General features: G+C 47.6%; 1 protein-coding gene across 1 annotated transcript in view; it reads right to left on the reverse strand.

Annotated features, from left to right (window-relative positions):
- Positions 1-9,224, reverse strand: part of KSR2 (kinase suppressor of ras 2) — a gene marked incomplete at both ends in the record, with an annotated part of 399,245 nt that extends 390,021 nt beyond the window's left edge. The window contains one exon of the mRNA XM_079942603.1: positions 9,045-9,224. Within this exon, the coding sequence (XP_079798729.1) occupies positions 9,045-9,224 (180 nt within the window). The remainder of the gene's footprint in view (positions 1-9,044) is intronic.
- Positions 9,225-17,431: the final 8,207 nt, after the last annotated feature.

A 17,431-nucleotide genomic window follows, 5' to 3' on the forward strand; every position in this document is an offset into this window, starting at 1 on the left:
CCACCCACCACCTCAGGGCTGAAGCACCCTAACCTCCCTATGACAAGCTACAGAGAGTATGATCATCAAAACCGCCAAAGCTAACTATTATTAAGCATTTGCTATGTGCCAGGGACTTTGCTCGGCTTTTTAATGCATGATTCCATTGAATCACCGTAACAACCCCATGTAAAACACTGTCCCAAGTTTATAAGCAAGGAAACTGAGGCTCAGGAAGGAGAGCTCATTTGCCCAGGGTTACGTAGCTAGTAGATCCTGAATTCAGACTGGGATCCAAGCAGTCTTACTGTGTAGCCCACACCCTCCCAACTACTTGGCTCTACTGCTTCGAGCGCCCACCCAAATTTCCAGGGACTCAATTATGTTATTATTTCTGAGTCTTCATCTCATTTTTTTCCTGGTCCAGGGAAATCGAAGACATCCATCTTTGGAACGCATCCACAGCTTTAATCGATGGCTGCCTAGAAACTCCAGGGGGCCCGTGCTCTCAGTCTTTATCAAGAACAAGATTTCCATTACGGCAAAACACAGAAATCACCTCGATGCTCAAGAGCAGCGCTGACCAAGTGAAATATACAGTGAGCTGCCTGTGTCATTTAAAATGTTCTAATAACCTCGGGGACAAAATAAGATACAGGTGAAATCAATTTTAACCTAGTTTATTTAACCCAATATATCTAAAATAGCATCATTTCAACAAGTTGTCAATGTAAAAGAATACCAATGAGATATTTCGCATTCTATTCTTTCTAAGAGCTTGGGATCTGGCGGGTATCTTATAATAATAGCACAGTTCAATTAGAGCTTGCCACATTTCAACTGATTAATAGTCAATGTGGCAAGTGGCTGGCATACTGGACCTCTCAGGTCTAAAATCCCTCCCTCTGGGGACTTCCCTGGCTGGTGGTCCAGTGGGTAAGACTCCGTGCTCCCAATGCAAGGGGCCCGGGTTTGATCCCTGGTCGGGGAACTAGATCCCACGTGCATGCTGCAACTAAGACCCAGCACAGCCAAAATTAAATAAATAAGACTTTTTAAAAAATAATAATAAAAAAAATAAAATGTCTCCCTCTCTTTTTCTCATCTTTCCTTGTCTCTGTAGATGCCCTACTGTGTCTCCATCAGTTCTGCATTTCTCTTCAATCATCATCTGCATAGTCACCAATGAGAGCACATGAGTGACAGAGTATTCCGTCATTAGGATTCTCATTAATCCCACAGCTCTCACCTCTGATCACACTGCCCTTATCACCTATGCTTCCTCCTTCGCCTCTATTTGCTCTCATCTTTGCTTTCTTTTCTTCCAGGCCAGGCCACCTCTGGGGACTCCAGGGAGGAGCAGTCAGCCTCTTCCTGGAACCGTGGCTGCCTGAATTTGCAGTTTGGGTCAGATCAGTGACTCTAAACCTCGGTCCACTGGCTTGTAAAACAGGAACAACTACAGTTACGGTCACTCCCCACTGGAGAGACATTCCAAGGGTCATAGAAACCCTGCCCAAGAAAATCACGCTACGCTCTGGCTTTTCTCCCACTGTTGTCCCTTTTCCCTCCCCACCCTTCAGCTTCTCCACCCTCCCTCCCAGTTGCCATGTCCCCCTCGGCTTCCTCAGCTTCGGAACACCTTCCATTCCCCAGCTCCAGAGCAGCAAGGGGGAAGGGAGGTCCCAAAAGGTAGAGCCTGGTGAGGGGGGTGGAGAGGGGAGCCCAGAAAATGACCCGTCCTCAGGGAGACAAGGAAGAGTCCTCAGTTTCCTGCCCATTGGAAGAAGGAATAAGAGCTCCCTAGTAGAACCCACCCTAAAACCCCAGAGGGGGTAGAGAACCCTTCAGAAGTAACTCTTGCCACTGACTCAGAAGTTTGAGACCACGTCCCACCCATGTCTCTATGAGAACAAGGCAGAGGCTGGGTCGCCGCAGGCTGGGTGCTGTGCATGGAAAGCCATGTGCTGCTCTCACCAACGCAGGTTCCCAGGTCCTTCCCAAGTGCAAACAGGAAAGACGAGATTTGGGCCTAAGACAACTGCCTCCTTAACCCAGAGCTCTTGGTCATCAAAGCACAGGCAACCAAAAAATAAAACAAAACATAAATCCAGACTGAGGATAGGGAAAAACGGGCCCTTTCCCACACTGTGGGTGAAAGGTAATTTGGCAAAACCTATCAAAAGTCTGGAAACTTTGCATATCCTTGGATCCAGCAATATTTCACTTCTAGGAATCGAAGGCAAGGATGACTACAAGCCACAAGGATGTCTACTACAGTATTATTTATAATAATGGCACATGATAAACATACACATCTGACAGAATTAAATAAGTTAGATAAATTACACAACAGCCACGTAACACTATGCAGCCATTAAAAATACTATTTAATAAGATGAAAAGATGTTCCTGACATATCTCTAGCCTTCCTCAAATCTCCAGGCTCACATACCCAACTGTCTACTTCACAAACGTAAATGTCTGAACAGGACTACATTGTCAAGGCCAACCTAATCCACCCCCGGTCTTCACACTTCAGATAATGACACCGCCATTCACTTAGTTCTTCTGCCAAACACGTAGGAATAATCCTCGGTTCTTTATTTTCCTTCACCCCCGACATCCGATTCACGCGCACCTCCCACGCACGTGACCGTCTGCGACCGGCCACTTGCTCCATCTCCCCACCATCACTCGCGTCAAAAGCAGTCATTCCGGGCTTCCCTGGTGGCGCAGTGGTTGAGAGTCCGCCTGCCGATGCAGGGGACACGAGTTCGTGCCCTGGTCCGGGAAGATCCCACATGCCGCGGAGCGGCTGGGCCCGTGAGCCATGGCCGCTGAGCCTGCGCGTCCGGAGCCTGTGCTCCGCAACGGGAGAGGTCGCAGCAGTGAGAGGCCCGCGTATCGCAAAAAAGAAAAATAAAAGCAGTCATTCCCGGCTTTGACTCCCATACTAACCTCCCAATTTGTCTCCGTGCTCCCATTCTTCTCCCCTATAGTCTACTTTCCCTGCAGCAATCAAAAGGAGTTTTTAAATAAGTCAGTCCCCCACCCTTTGCATAGTTAGAACAAAGTGCGACTATCTCAGCCAAGCCGTCTATGACTGGGGCCCTGCATCTGCCTCCCACTTGCGCCCCTCACCCCTTCCCCGCTCACCCTGCGCCAAACACAGTGGTCTCCTTGCTGTTCTCAAAACATGTAGAACGCAGTCCCACCCAAGAACTTTGCACCTGCTGTTCCCTCTGACTTGCGCATTCCCCAGATAGTTCATGGCTTGCTTCCTCAGGTCAGTAAAACCTCCCCAAGGGGGCCTTTGCTGATCATCCCACGCCCCTTCCTCTCTTTCCCATGCTCTTTTGGCTTTATTTTGGATTTTTTCCGTAGCTGTGATTCAGTTATATTAGATTGTTCACTGGCCCCCAATGAACCACACCTGCTGGAATCCATACCCTTGGATACTAAGTCCCAAATTGACGATGGGCTCAACCACATAATTTGCTTTGGCCAGTGGGACATTAGCAAAAGTTACAGAAGCAAAGGTTTAAGACAGGCTATGAATTGGAGCTTGCCTTCTTGGAACACTGCTGCTGCCACCATGTAAGAAATCTGGACACTGTAAATAAACTGTAGTTCAGTGAAAGAAAGAAAGAGACAGGAGAGAGAGAGAGAAAGAAAGAGGGAGAGAGAGAGAGTGAAAGAAAGAAAGAAAGAAAGAAAAAGAGAAAGAAAAGATGGGAGGGAGGGAGGAAGAAAGAGAGAGAGAGAAAGGAAGGAAGGAAGGGAGGGAGGGAGGGAGGGAAGGAGGGAGGGAGGGAGAGAGGAAGGAAGGAAGGGAGAAAAGAGAGAAAGAAAGAAAGAAAGAAAGAAAGAAAGAAAGAAAGAAAGAAAGAAAGAAAGAAAAGAAAGAAAAGAAAGAAAGAAAAAGAAAGAAAGAAAAGAGGGGAGGGAGGGAGGGAGGAAGAAAGAGAGAGAGAGAAAGGAAGGAAGGAAGGAAGGGAGGGAGGGAGAAAGAGAGGAAGGAAGGAAGGAAGAAAGAAAGAAAGAAATCTGGGCTGTCCTGCTGGAGAGGCTATGTGGAAGAGAACTGAGGTGCCTGAGCCAATCACTAGCCGACCACCAGCCACATGAATAGGGCCATCTTGGACCATTCAGCCTCAGCGGAGCTGCCGGATGACCAGAACTACTGGTCTGCAAGACGAGCCAAAGAACTGCCCAGCCAATCCCAACCCACAGCATCACTGAAAATAATGCGTTATTGTCTGAGGTCCAGTTTCCCAAACTTAATTAAGTCTAGGTATGGTCTCTCAAACCATAATCAGTCATTGCGATGGAACAGATAAAGAACAAATAATAGATATGTGACGGCTAGAACACCCTTGCTATATAGGAGATTCTGTTACTTAGCCATCCCCCAACCCAATCCCTGATATTTACCTCCACTTGTAACTTAACCGAAGTAGAACCCAACTCAGTACCAGCTGCACGTGGCCAGTGCCCACCAGCCCTAGTGCCACTCACTCACCTTTCAGATGGCCTCTGTGCCTCCAGGTTCATTTCTCACCCTATAAATCAGGGATCAGCAAACTACAGCCCACGGGCCAAGTCTGACCCACCACCTGTTTTTTTAAGGCCCGAAACCAAAGAATAGTTTTTACATTTTTAAATGTAAAAAACAAATTAGAAGGAAAATACTATTCCGTGACATGTGAAAATTATATCAAATTCAGATTTCAGGGACCCTAAATGAAGTTTTATTAGAAAACACTTATTTCTGGGTTGTCCGTGGCTGCTTCAGGCTACAACAGCAGAGCTGAGTGGTTGTGATGGAAACCACACGGCCTACAAAGCCTCAACGATTTACTATCTGTCCCGTTACAGAAAAGGTTTGCTGGTCCCTGCTGCAGGCTGCCATCAGACTAACCTTGAAACAACTTTTTAATTGTACTCACTCCAAAGCCTCTGAAGATTTCTATCTCCCCTCTCAAAGGGATGAAACTTTGTTTGTCTGACTTCCTGATCCTAAGTTACACCCCAGGAGTTTGTAACCTGAATTCGTTTCCTATGACACTCTACCAGGTGCTCTCCATTCTGGGCCAGCTGGTCTGTAAGCTGCCCCTTGAAGGCAGGAGAATGCCTCCATCCGGTTTGTTGCTCTGGCCCAGAGAGCTCCCCCAACACGCTGCAATTTAAACCCTCCCCATACCTCAGTCCACTCAGGGTCCCCAGCTCCCCAATCAAGGATGCTTCCCCAACCACTTCATCACATGTTTCCCTGGGTGCATTCTATGGAACATCAAGTCCAAGAGACATCTCTGGAAAAAGGAAACACCGCAGACGCTACCCTCTCTTGGAGTCACAATGTACAAATACAGCACATTAAAGGCTCTGAGAAGTCCTGCAGTCAAGATACCTATCTCTTTTGCTTACCTCAACCTTTCCCAAATGTGTTAACCATGGGATTTATTTTGCCTTCAGAATACTTGCTGACCACCAGCATCTAGTACAGTGCCAGGATTTCAGTATTTGTTGAAAGAGTGATAATGCTAGGGTTCCACAGAACATACTTTGGAAATGCTGCTTAAGCTCCTTCTTCTCTCCCTCCAGTCTGAGCTGTTCCCTTCCGTGTCATCTACTCTACACCATGTAATGCTAATCATCACCATCAAAGAAGCTATCATTTATTTAGCACCTGCAGGCACTGGGCTACAGATAGCATTAGACCCTTGAAAATCTCACCTCTTTTCATCCTTACCACCACCTCTGAGGTAAGTAACGTTATTCCTTCACTGCCATTTTGCCAAAAATGAAACCATGGGTCAGAAAATTTAAATCACTAGGCCAAGATAAAGTAAGTAGGAAAGCTAGAATGCCAAACTACATCGGTCTAACTCCAAAACTCATGACCTTTCTTCTCTGCCAAAGTACCTCCTGGTAACATACTGTGGCCAGCGTTGCTGGCTGTGCACCCAATGTCCCTTCATGCCTTCTTCCATGCTAGCACAACCCTGATTTTGTAAGGAGTAGCAACAGGTCAAACCAGGAAACGGACTGCAACTATCTAAACCAGTCACGGTGGTATCCCCACTGCCTTGCAGCTCGGACAAGTGATCTGACCCAGTTCTGGCAAAGAAGACATAATGAAACATCACCTTAGGGGTAGGAAGGCAGAGGTGTCCTGCGGAAACCAAACAGAGATATGAAGCCTTTATTCCTCCCTATTCACCTGGTCCCCCTCTTCCATACCTTGAACCTGGGTGTGATGGTTAACGCTTCAGGGGCCATCTTGTGGCCATAAGGAAGAGGCCATGAGAATTCGCAAAGACATCAGCCCCAATGTTATTAACTCACTGAGCCAACTCAAGCAGCTACAGACCTCCAGACTTCTTGCTACATGAGAAAAATAAACCATTAATTGCTTAACCACGCTGGGTGGATTTTCCATTTCACGCAGCTGAACACATTCCTAACGGACCCACATGCTGTCTCCCATATTACCGTTTGGACTTTATCATTATCTCACATACACATTATTAGCCTTGTCTCCCTCATCATGAAAGTACGCTTCTTGGAGACTAAGTCCATGTCAGATGTTGTTTGTTTCCACAGGGGTTATAGGCAAGGTTTCCAGGGATGGTCTGTTCAATTTACTACTTTCTTTAGGGTTTGTGAGCAGGGAGATGTCATCATCAAATAGCTGAAATATGGCCTCTATCTCCTATTAGATTAGTCTTTCTCAAAGTGTCAATATGAAAACATGCATCAGAAACACCTGGACTGTTTGCTAAGTGCAGATCCCTAGGCCCCCTCCAATCCCAACGGAATCAGAATCTCTGGGATTAGAGGCTGAGAATCTGCATTTTTAATAAGCTCCCTCAGGTGGTTCTGATATATGAAGTTTGACAACTGCTGGGGTTTAAAAACAACAACTGTGGATCCAAAACCTATGAGAGCTTTGGCAGCACTCGTCTGGACCCTAAGGCATGAGCCCCTCCCCAGAGGCCCCACCCTAGCCCTAGAGGCCTAGGAAGCCTCAACTGGCATAACTGCTCAAGATCCTTTCTTGGGCAATATGGATAAAGTCGTGGGCACACTCTGTGGCATACTGGGATTAGGAAACTAACAACAGATGCATTCCCAGTAACTGTCACTTCCCACCATACCAATGCCCACATCCCCCAGTTTAAAAAGAAAACCACTATGCAGAAAAGAAGCAATGGAATCCGTGGCCCACTACAACGATCACCATGATCCAGGGAGCTCTCAGAGGATGGAGCATGCTGGAAAGAGGAAAAGAAAACTGGAGAAACTTACATAGTAATACACAAACTAGCATTTGGGACTCCTGACTCAGAGGAACAGAAGAGACCTCCGGTGGCCCTTTTGGGTTATTTATTTACAACATGCAATTCTGAACAGAATCTTCTCTTGGGCACTGCTCAGACAGAGACAGAAGGCTGGGCCAGGGCATCCCACACTTTTTCTTCCATCAGCGGAGTCCTAGCCTACACGGCTCTCCAAAGCTCCGAGAAAGAAAATACCTGTGTGCCTCCCCACAGAATTCCCACGCCTCTGCTACCCCTTGATACTTACGTTATTTCATTTCTGACGATCATTTTCCCAGATGACAGGTGCACACAGAGATGCATTCTAGGGGAGCAAATAGCATACTCAACACACACACACACACACACACACACACACACACACACACACACACTAACTCCACTTTCAAACTGGTGACCTTCCTGCCTGCTGACATGCGGCCAAATTTAAAACCACGGAGGAAAAAGGAAGACTTGAAAGTGAACCAGAGATAGATGCTCATTCAGGCTAGAATGGGGGCACAAGGGCTAAAAGATTCAGTAGGGATTAAAGAGTTCAGGCCTTGGAAACACACCGGCTGGAAACTAGTGGCCATCCCAGCTCTGCACACGCCCGCGCCACCACAGGGAGAACCACCTTCCTTTCCTCCCAGCCCCATGGCCACCACCCTCAGCAGGTGCCAGCTAATGGGAGTTCCCAAATTTAATCAAGCCGTGCGTAGCACGGGGCCGGTTGGAGGGAGGGATGTGAGTCGAACCCTAGAGATGTTTCGAACAACGTGGATGCTCAATGATTACGTGGACGCCAGGCATTTTCTAAAGCTCTTGAAACCTTCTTCCTTTGACCAGATGGCCTTCGGAAGAAATAATTTCTGCCATCTTCTTTCTGAGTAACTTTGCATCCACCCCCCCATCCCCCCCACGAAATTGCTTCAAACTCCCCCTCAAGTTCTGTTGGAGAGAATGTTACAACACGCCAAAGATAAAACTGCTGACCCCTTTTTGCACCGTCCTACCGAGATTCAGAGTATTTTCCCACACCACCTGTGTGTGCTGATCCAGGGTTGTTTTTGTTTTTTGTTTGTTTGTGTTTTAACACGTTACAGGCCTGCAACAGCTCCCTGCATCAAAATGATTTGACTGGAAATGGGTAGCTCAATGGGGAATTCTTTTTCATGCATCTTGCCTCCTGACATGTACATTACTGAAAACAAACAAGCAAACAAACAAACCAAATCCAAGGACCAAAAGGGGGCTGGGAAGGAGGCCGAAAAAGAAGAGGTCTATCTTTACAGGCAGCCCCATTCTGCGAGCAAAAAGCACCTTTTGACCACCTGCAGAATGCGCAAGGTCACGTGGGTTCTCTGCAGCGCCTTAATGTCTTACCCAGCACACAAGCAAGCCCCCGTGGCATATAAACAAATTCACAAGCGGAAAAAAGGGAGAACTCACTCCTCAAAGAGGAAGCGAATGATAACCACAGCCGCAAGAATAATAATAAAGAATAACAGTTACTACTACTCCTCCCACCACCCAGCCAAGCGCCGACGACAGCAGTACAGTAAAGGGACACTCAGTGCAGGCTTTGCAAGATAAATCACAGGAGACCAAATCGTGCCCACCTTGCCACCCTCCCGCCCGCCCACCCCACCCCCAACAAACAGAATCAAGGGAAAGGGGATGGTGGGGGAGAAGGGGGAGGGAAGGAAGGATGGCTTTCTTTCCATAGGCAACACCTACCTCCAGGGTCCGGATTTCTTTTTGTGTGAGGTCGTTGGAAGTAGCACATTTGGTCCTAAGCCCTTCCAGGTTGGAGATGCTCAGGTCTATCATGTTTTGGACCAACTCGCACTGCTGTAAGGCTTTTTGCAAACTCAGAGGCTGCTGCTCCTCGCTTTTCGTCATGTTTTCCTCATCCATCGCTTGCTCTGCAAGCCCCCTTCCCCTCCTCCTCCTCCCGGAGAGAAAAAAGGGGGGTGTGGGGGGAGCAGAGGTAGTCTGCCCCCTACGCCTCTCCAACCACTGCGACTTCTCAACAATGTCTCATGAAGAAGAAACCCAACATCTCACACAGGGTTGAGGGGGTGGGGGTGGGAGGAGGGGACAAGAGCCACAATTTATTATTTTATTTTGGGGTATCAAGCAGACTTCATTAGAACGTCTCCTCTCTCTGAGTCTCTGGTCCCTGAAAAGGAGAGATGCTGTTTCTCAGAAGCAAACCAGGTGATGTGATGCTGTCTGTACACTTAGGGAGGAGGAGGAGGAAAAAGAGGAGGAGGGGGAGGGAGAGGAGGAGGGAGAGAAGGAAAACAGCGCTCACTCTTTACACACCGGCTCCGTGAAGGACAAAATTATATATTTTTGGCTGGCTGGCTTTTATGTCAAAAAAAATCTGGTTTGCCCCCCTCCCAGTTGCAGTGACACGGCATTGTCCACCGTTTGTGGTGCTTTAGCGCGTTCTCAAGATGCTGTCTGCATTGCTCCCGCGGCTGCGGCGGCGACTGCGGCTGGTTGCTGGCTCGTCGTCGCGCTGCTGCTGCTGCCGCCGCCGGGCTCCGGGGGTGACGGCTGCTGCATTCGCTCCTGCCTCGCTCCACTCCGACATCTTGCCTGTCAATCAAGGGGGGTGGGGGGGCAAGGGAGCGCCGGCGAGGGATGGAGAGCAAGGGACCTGCAGCGGAGCGGGTTGGTGGAGAGGCGCGGTGCGCGCATCCGCCCCCGCCGGGCCCCGGCCCCGGCTCCGGCTCGCCAGGGACCCGCCGAAGGAGGCGGAGGAGGAGCGCGCAGGCTCGCGCACCTGGCCGGGAAAAGGGACGACTCCCGGCGGCTGCAGGGGGAGCGGGGGGCGGGATTTCTAGGCGATGCGGAGCTCGCGTGGCAAAGTGAAATTACTACCGGGCGGGCGTGCGAGCGAGCAGTCGGCGGGCGGGGGCGCGGGGGAAGCGCGCACGGCGGGCCGAGGCTGCTCCCGGGGGCGGTGGAGATGGCAGGGACTGTGCTACAGCGCGGAGGCTGGGCCGAGGGGGCGGGGAGAGGGATTTGGTGGCCGGGTGGGGGTGGGGGCCACTACTACGGCACCGCTCTCGCGAGACGAGGACGGAGCGCGGCTCAGCAGGTGCACTCCCGCAGGGAGCAGGTGTGCGTCCAACTTTAAACCCCGTAGTGCATGCTGGAGAAACGTCAGCGTGAACCTGGGCACGTCCTCTCTGGCTTTCTAGCTCTGTGTGTGTATGTGTGTGTATCTGTGTGTGTGTGTGTGTGTGTGTGTGTGCGCGCGCGCCCCTGTGCGCGCGCTTCTGCCTTTTTGCTTGTCGTCTCTTGATACTGGGGGAAAATGAAACAAACCTGGTGATCTCCCATGAGCTGTAGGAAGCTGCCTCCCAGAACTGTCACCCCGGCCTGCAATTGCCCTGAGGGGTGGCTTTACATTTGGAGAGTGAAAGGGGCTTTGCTTCAATCTGATTGTTACCATGTCCTACATGTCCTGCATGGTCTGATCCCCGTCTACCTAACCCCCCTTATATCAGCAAATTACGGTCTCAGAGTTAAGAATGGATTTTACGCTACAAACAACTGCTGGAGAAGGTGTGGGGAAAGGGAGCCTCCTGCACTGTTGGTGGGCATGTAAACTGGTGCAGCCGCTGTGGAGAACAGCATGGAGGTTGCGGAAAGATCTAAAAATAGAGCTACCATATGATCCAGCATATATCCGGAGAAAACCATAATTCGAAAAGACACATGCACCCCAATGTTCACTGCAGCACTGTTTACAATAGCCAGACATGGAAGCAACCTAAATGCCCATCGACAGAGGAATGGATAAAGAAGATGTGGTACATGTATACAATGGAATATTACTCAGCCATGAAAAAGGAAATGGTGTCATTTGCAGCAACATGGATGGACCTACAGATTGTCATACTGAGTGCAGGAAGTCAGACAAAGACAAAGATCATATGATATCACTTACATGTGGAATCTAAAAAAATGGTACAAATGAACTTATTTACAAAACAGAAATAGAGTCACAGATGTAGAAAACAAACTTATGGTTACCAAAGGGGAAAGGGAGGGGAGAGAAAAATTGGAAGATTTTAGTTGACATATACACACTACTATATGTAAAACAGATAACTAATAAAGACCTACTGTATAGCACGGGGAACTCTACTCAATATTCTGAAATGACCTATATGGGAAAAGAATCTAAAAAAGTGCTTATATGTATATGTATAACTGATTCACTTTGCCGTACAGTAGAAACTAACACAACATTGTAAATCAACTATACTCCAATAAAAATTAAAAAAAAGAAAAGAATGGATTTTACGTTTTTAAATGGTTGGGGAAAAAATCAAAAGGATATTTTGTGACGTGAAAATTAACAAGGAATTCTAATTTCAGTGTTCATAAATAAAGTTTTATTGGGACACTACCACCCATTTATTTAGTATGTGTCTGTACCTTTGCATTATAGCAGCAGAATTTAGTTGCAGCAGACACTGTATGACTTGGAACAGCTAAAATATTTACTATCTAGCCCTTTAGAGAAAAGTTTGTTATCCCCAGGTTAAATCGCCAAACACAGTCTTGCCTCAGAGGTCTATGTACCCTATGTCCCCTCTGCCCAGGTCAAATTTCCCCCTAATCCTCTCCTGTTTGGCTCCTGTCACTTACTGTCAACTCAAATAGGCTTCATCTCCCTGACCATCTTAACTAATAGTACTTGCATCACACATTGCCCAAAGGATGTATTTAGGATAATTAGCAAAAGGCACCTCTTTAACAGAGCTCCATTCCAGGGATTGGGCTTATGGGGCAGAGTAGACTCAGGAGTTCAGGGTACAATATGTATTCCTTAAAGGAAGCCACTTAAGAAGCAGAGAGAATGACAACCCATGGTGGCGAACTTTTTCTCAGACTGTGGGTTGTAGGGTTTTATGGCTTGTATAGAGCTGAACCAGCATTTTCAAAATCCCCCTGTCGATGAGGAGCCCAAGTGTCTTCTCTATGCTCTCAATCTTTTGGACTATGAAGTTTATAGATTCCAATTCTCTGGTAAAATTCTCTTTTCATCCATTTTCTCCATCTTCTGCTTTGTTTTTCTTGAACACATTAATTATGGTTATTTTAAAGCCCCTGTCTAATTCCAATGCCTTGGTCACCTGTGGGGTTTATTTCTACTGACTACTTTTCTCTTTGTTTTCAGTGATTTGGTCCTGTCTCTTGGCAGGCCTTGTAATTTTTGTGGAATGCCATACAATGTCTGTGCATGAAAAAAATATCTAGAGTCTCCAGGTGATGTTATCTAACTCTGGAGAGGGTTCACCCTTTCTCTGCAAGACAGATGGCATGAGGACTGACCATCTTAATCCAATCAGAGGCTGAGCTGGATGGAGGCTGGGTTGCAGTTTTGATAAGACACCATTTAACTCTGGCCTTCACTTCTAAGGCCTTGCCTTTCAGGATTTCCAACTGAGAAGTTTAGGTGTTCACCGAGGCCCCTCCCGCCAGTCCTGAGTTCTAATGGCAAGACTGCTGGAAACTCTGCTCTGTTTTTGTTTGTTTGTTTGTTTGGCCGCACTGTGCAGCAGGCAGAACTTTCCCAACCAGGGATCGAATCCCCGCCCCCTGCATTGGAAGCACGGAGTCTTAACCACTGGACAGCCAGGGAAGTTCCCCCGCTCTGTTTTTCAGGAACCTTTTGCTTGGTTTCTTAGCTTCTTGGCCTGCACTGTTTCAGAATCTGCCGACTGTCTTAAGGGGGATGTTGCCATCTATCAAGCTCACTTTTCTGTCCCCCTACTCCTTCTCTCTGGGATATTAGCCTATCAAGTCCCTGGTTTTGTCTCTCCAGCCCTAGAAGACTGCCGAGAGTTCTGTGGTTTCTCTGTCCCCCAGAAGCAGCTCCCTGCCTGGGAGTGAACTGATGAGAATTGTATTTCATCTCAGAAACTGCATTCTAGGGCTTCCCTGGTGGTGCAGTGGTTAAGAATCCGCCTGCCAATGCAGGGGACACAGGTTCAAGCCCTTGTCCGGGAAGATCCCACATGCCGCGGAGCAACTAAGCCCATGCGCCACAACTACTGAACCTGCATGCCACAACTACTGAAGCTCGTGAGACCAGAGCCTGTGCTCCACAACAAGAGAAGCTCGTGTATCACAACAAAGAGTAGCCCCTGCTCGCCACAACTAGAGAAAGCCCACATGCAGCAACAAAGACCCAACGCAGCCAACAGTAAATAAATAAATAAATAAATCAAAAGAAACTGCATTCTAGCTCTGAATGACGAATGTCTCAGAGCAGCTTCCTCAACAGTGGAAATAAATTATCGTTACTGGGCTACTGAATGAGCTGAAGTTGGCAAGACTTCATTAGATCCCATAGCTTTTAGTTTCAACTATAAGAACAGTCTCAAATTTAAATATTAGAAGGCCATTCTAGTCCAACCAAAACTTCATTCTCACATCCAGTGTGGTACCTCTTCCCCGCCCCTCTGGTCTGACCACAGATGGCTCAGGAATCTGCAGTGTGGAGACTAGGCAGGCGTGTCCTTTCCTGCCTCCTCTCCAGTTCCCCTTGCTGGTGTACAGGAGCAAAGGAATGAGTGGACAAGGGGCCTCAGATGGAACAGGCGAGAACAGGTGTAGTTCTCGCTTGAGTGTCAGATCCCGCCCCCGCCACATCCTGATGAGCCCTCACATGCTGGCTCTTTCACATGGGGGTGAACTGGGGTATCTTCAGAGGCCTCCGTGGGGACCACGTGGGGACTCAAAGCACACGCTGTGACCTCTCGCACACCACTTTTCCACTCATACCCCAGGAAGTACCCTACATTCTCTGAGGGCCCCTTGCCTGGCAGGCTGGGTGAGTTTTTCAGGATGACTCAAGTCTAATATATGCTCTAGCTCATGAGAAACAGGATGCACCTTTGCCCTGCTGCCCTCTCTCCTCACCCCAGGCAGCCTTCAGCGGGCAGTGAGATGCCAGCCACTCCCCCTCAGTGTGCCCAGTCTCATGAGTCTCATGGGTGATTCTTCTTTGAACTCTCCTCTCTTGGCTTGGGGGTTGGCAGGGGAGAAGAAAACCCCCTACAAAGACCTGTCAGCAAAACCTCCTCTGGATAAAATCTTGAACTTGTCTTACATCGGCTGGAGGCTGATGGTTACTGATGGTCAGAGGACCAGTCTGGCTGCCTCTTAATGGAAGGATGGAGTATCGTTACCCACTGCCCTCCCTTCGAAGCCTTAGCTGTAGTCCTGGGTTGACAGGAAGAGTCTCATTCCACATCCTGTTGTATTAGGAATGACCTGCCCCCAATATTTTCTAAGTTGCATTATGAATGGGGACGCAAGTTGGGAAACAGCAGATTCAAAGGTAGAGGGGTGGTCGATGACCCTGGAACTGAAAAAAACTACCATTGACTTGTCCTTAAAGAGGCTCAATGTACTGTTTTCCCAGGGCATTGCTTTCTTTTCTTTTTTCCTTTTTTCCTACTGACTTCTTCAAGGAGGGGAAAAAGCTCAGAACACTAACCCCCAGGACACAACCAAATCTTCATAGCTGCAAGAGGATTATTATTGCTCTGTTCTAACTCATTGATCCCCAAAACATAAGTGGCTTTTTAAAAAATACCTTTGATGAGTGCAGGCAGAAAGTTCCTATCTTTAACCTTGTGGATTTGTCCTAACATCAGAAAACTGACTTGTTCTAGAGTTCTTCTCTCGGCCTTTTGCCTCTTTGTCTCTTCATTTTCCAATGTGAGCAAAACAACCAGATCACTCTCTTGATGGTGAGACAATTTGAGCTCATCGTAATGGACGGATGATTAGGCCAGTGATTTATGCTGGCTTTACAAATTAAGCACTGAACGACGCACTGTGGATTTTCAGACACAGCACCCTCAGGATGGAGAAGGATGCGGACTGTGGCACTCTCCGGATACTGGGAGATACACAGCCGAGGAATACTGAAAATTGCAGTAAAGTGATGCCATCAACCGAGCTTGCTTACTTCTCATGCCATCTTGTCTATGAAGTTCTGCATTAGCCCAAATGGTGTCTTTGTGTGAATCAGAAAAAGGCATCTGCTCTGCAAGGGGACCAGGGGTCACAGCTCGTGGGGCAGAGCACGGTCTGGATTTCAGACTTACTCCGATCTGGGCACCTTATGAAGGAAACAACCTGCATGGCATCCATCTGCAGCAGCCCTGACGAAGTTCCCAATTCTTTTGTTTTTACTGTTGAAAAATATGCATAACGTGAAATTCACCGCTAGTGACATGTAGTCCCTTCACAACGTTGTGCAACCATCACCACCATCTAGTTTCAGAACGTTTTCCTCACCCCAGAAGGAAATCCCGTACAGGTTTAGCAGTCGCTCCACATCCACCCCCCCCACCCCCCCCCCCGCCTTGGGCAACCACAAATCAGCTTTCTGTTCCTATGGATTTACGTACTCTGGGCATTCCATGTAAGCGGAACCATACAGTATGTGGCCCTTTGTGTCTGGCTTCTTTCCCTCTGCATAATGTTTTCAAGGTTCATTCATGCTGTTGCATGTGGCAGTCCTTCATTCCTCTTTGTGGTTGCATAATATTCCACTGTGTGCATAGACTGCATTTGATCGATCCACTTATCTTTTGGTGGATTTTTTTCCCCCACCTTTTGGCTATTGTGAATAGTGCTGCTGTGGACATTTGTGTGCAGGTTTTTGTTTGAACACCGGTTTTCGATTCTTTGGCTATCTATCCAGGAGCGGAATTAGCATAGACGGTCATTCTACATTTAACTTTTGGGGACACTGTCACTGCTTTCCATAGCGGTTGCATCATTTTACATTCCCACTAGCTCCAACTTTTCTACATCCTCCCCTCCTGACTCTCCTTGCATCGATGTTATTTCATTATTGGAAAAAAAAAAACTATCGTAATGGTGTACTTAGGAAAGTATTGACACATTCATTTCTTGAGTGCCTGCAATGTGCTGGGAGAATGCTACCTGCACAGGATTTAAAGATTAATAAGGGACGGTGCATTCTTCAGTTTTCTCTTAGTTACAAGGGACAAAAACCCAACACAAACCAGTTTAGACAAAAAAAGTGACTCAGGTCACCAGGAGGTGAAGGGGAAGAATCTTGCTCTAGCCTGGCACCATCCTTTTCTCTCCCCATTGCTCAGCTCTGCTTTCTTCTGTGTTGGCTTCGTTTTTAGGTGGCTTTTCCCCAGGATGCGACAAAGATGGTAACAGAGAGCTTAGCAACTCCATGAGAAAAAGAGTCCCTTTCTCCTTAGTTCCAACGAAGTTCTAATTCATTGCAACTTAGTTCCAGCTGGTTTCAACATAATTTGCAGGACTGAATGTGCACTAACCTGGTTTAGGCCACCTACTCCCAAGCCAGTCACCTTGGCCAAGGGGGTGAATGTGAGGATGGGCCAGGCCTGGGTTGTAGGAAGTGGCATCAACTCTACCCAAACCACGTGGTATGAGATGAGGGGAGGGCTAGTCCCCCAAGGGAAAGAGGAATGCTATTATCAGAAGAAGAGAGGGTATATTTGGCCAGACAAAAGGATCAGCAACATTCCACCCTCCTTGAGAAAGTCACAGACTAGTGCAGAGACCCGTGCAAACAAATCCTGTAATTATAATATGCTCTGGAAAAAAAAGAGGAGAGTCCTTTAGACCCCTGCGAGGGAAAGGGGAGGGACTCTGGTAAGGCTCTGTTGAGGTTGAGATTCTGAGGCTGAGACTAAAGAAGAAATGGGCCATTTGCGGCTATGTGGATGGGCCTAGAGATTATCATACTAAGAGAAGTAAGTCAGAATGAGAAAGACAAATACCATATGACATCACTTATATGTAGAATCTAAACCACGATACAAATGAACTTATCTACGAAACAGAAACGGACACACAGACATAGAGAACAGACTTGTGGCTGCCAGCGGGGAGAGGGGACGGGGGAAGGATGGATTGGGAGATGGGGATCAGCAGATGCAAACTTATATATACAATGGATAAAAAACAAGGTCTTACTGTATAGCATATTCAGTATCTTGTAATAAACCTTAATGGAAAAGAATATGAAAAACAATACATATATAATATATATATATGTATAACTGAAT

The sequence above is a fragment of the Stenella coeruleoalba genome, assembly GCF_951394435.1.
Source record: "Stenella coeruleoalba genome assembly, chromosome: 14".
Lineage (NCBI taxonomy): Eukaryota > Metazoa > Chordata > Mammalia > Artiodactyla > Delphinidae > Stenella > Stenella coeruleoalba.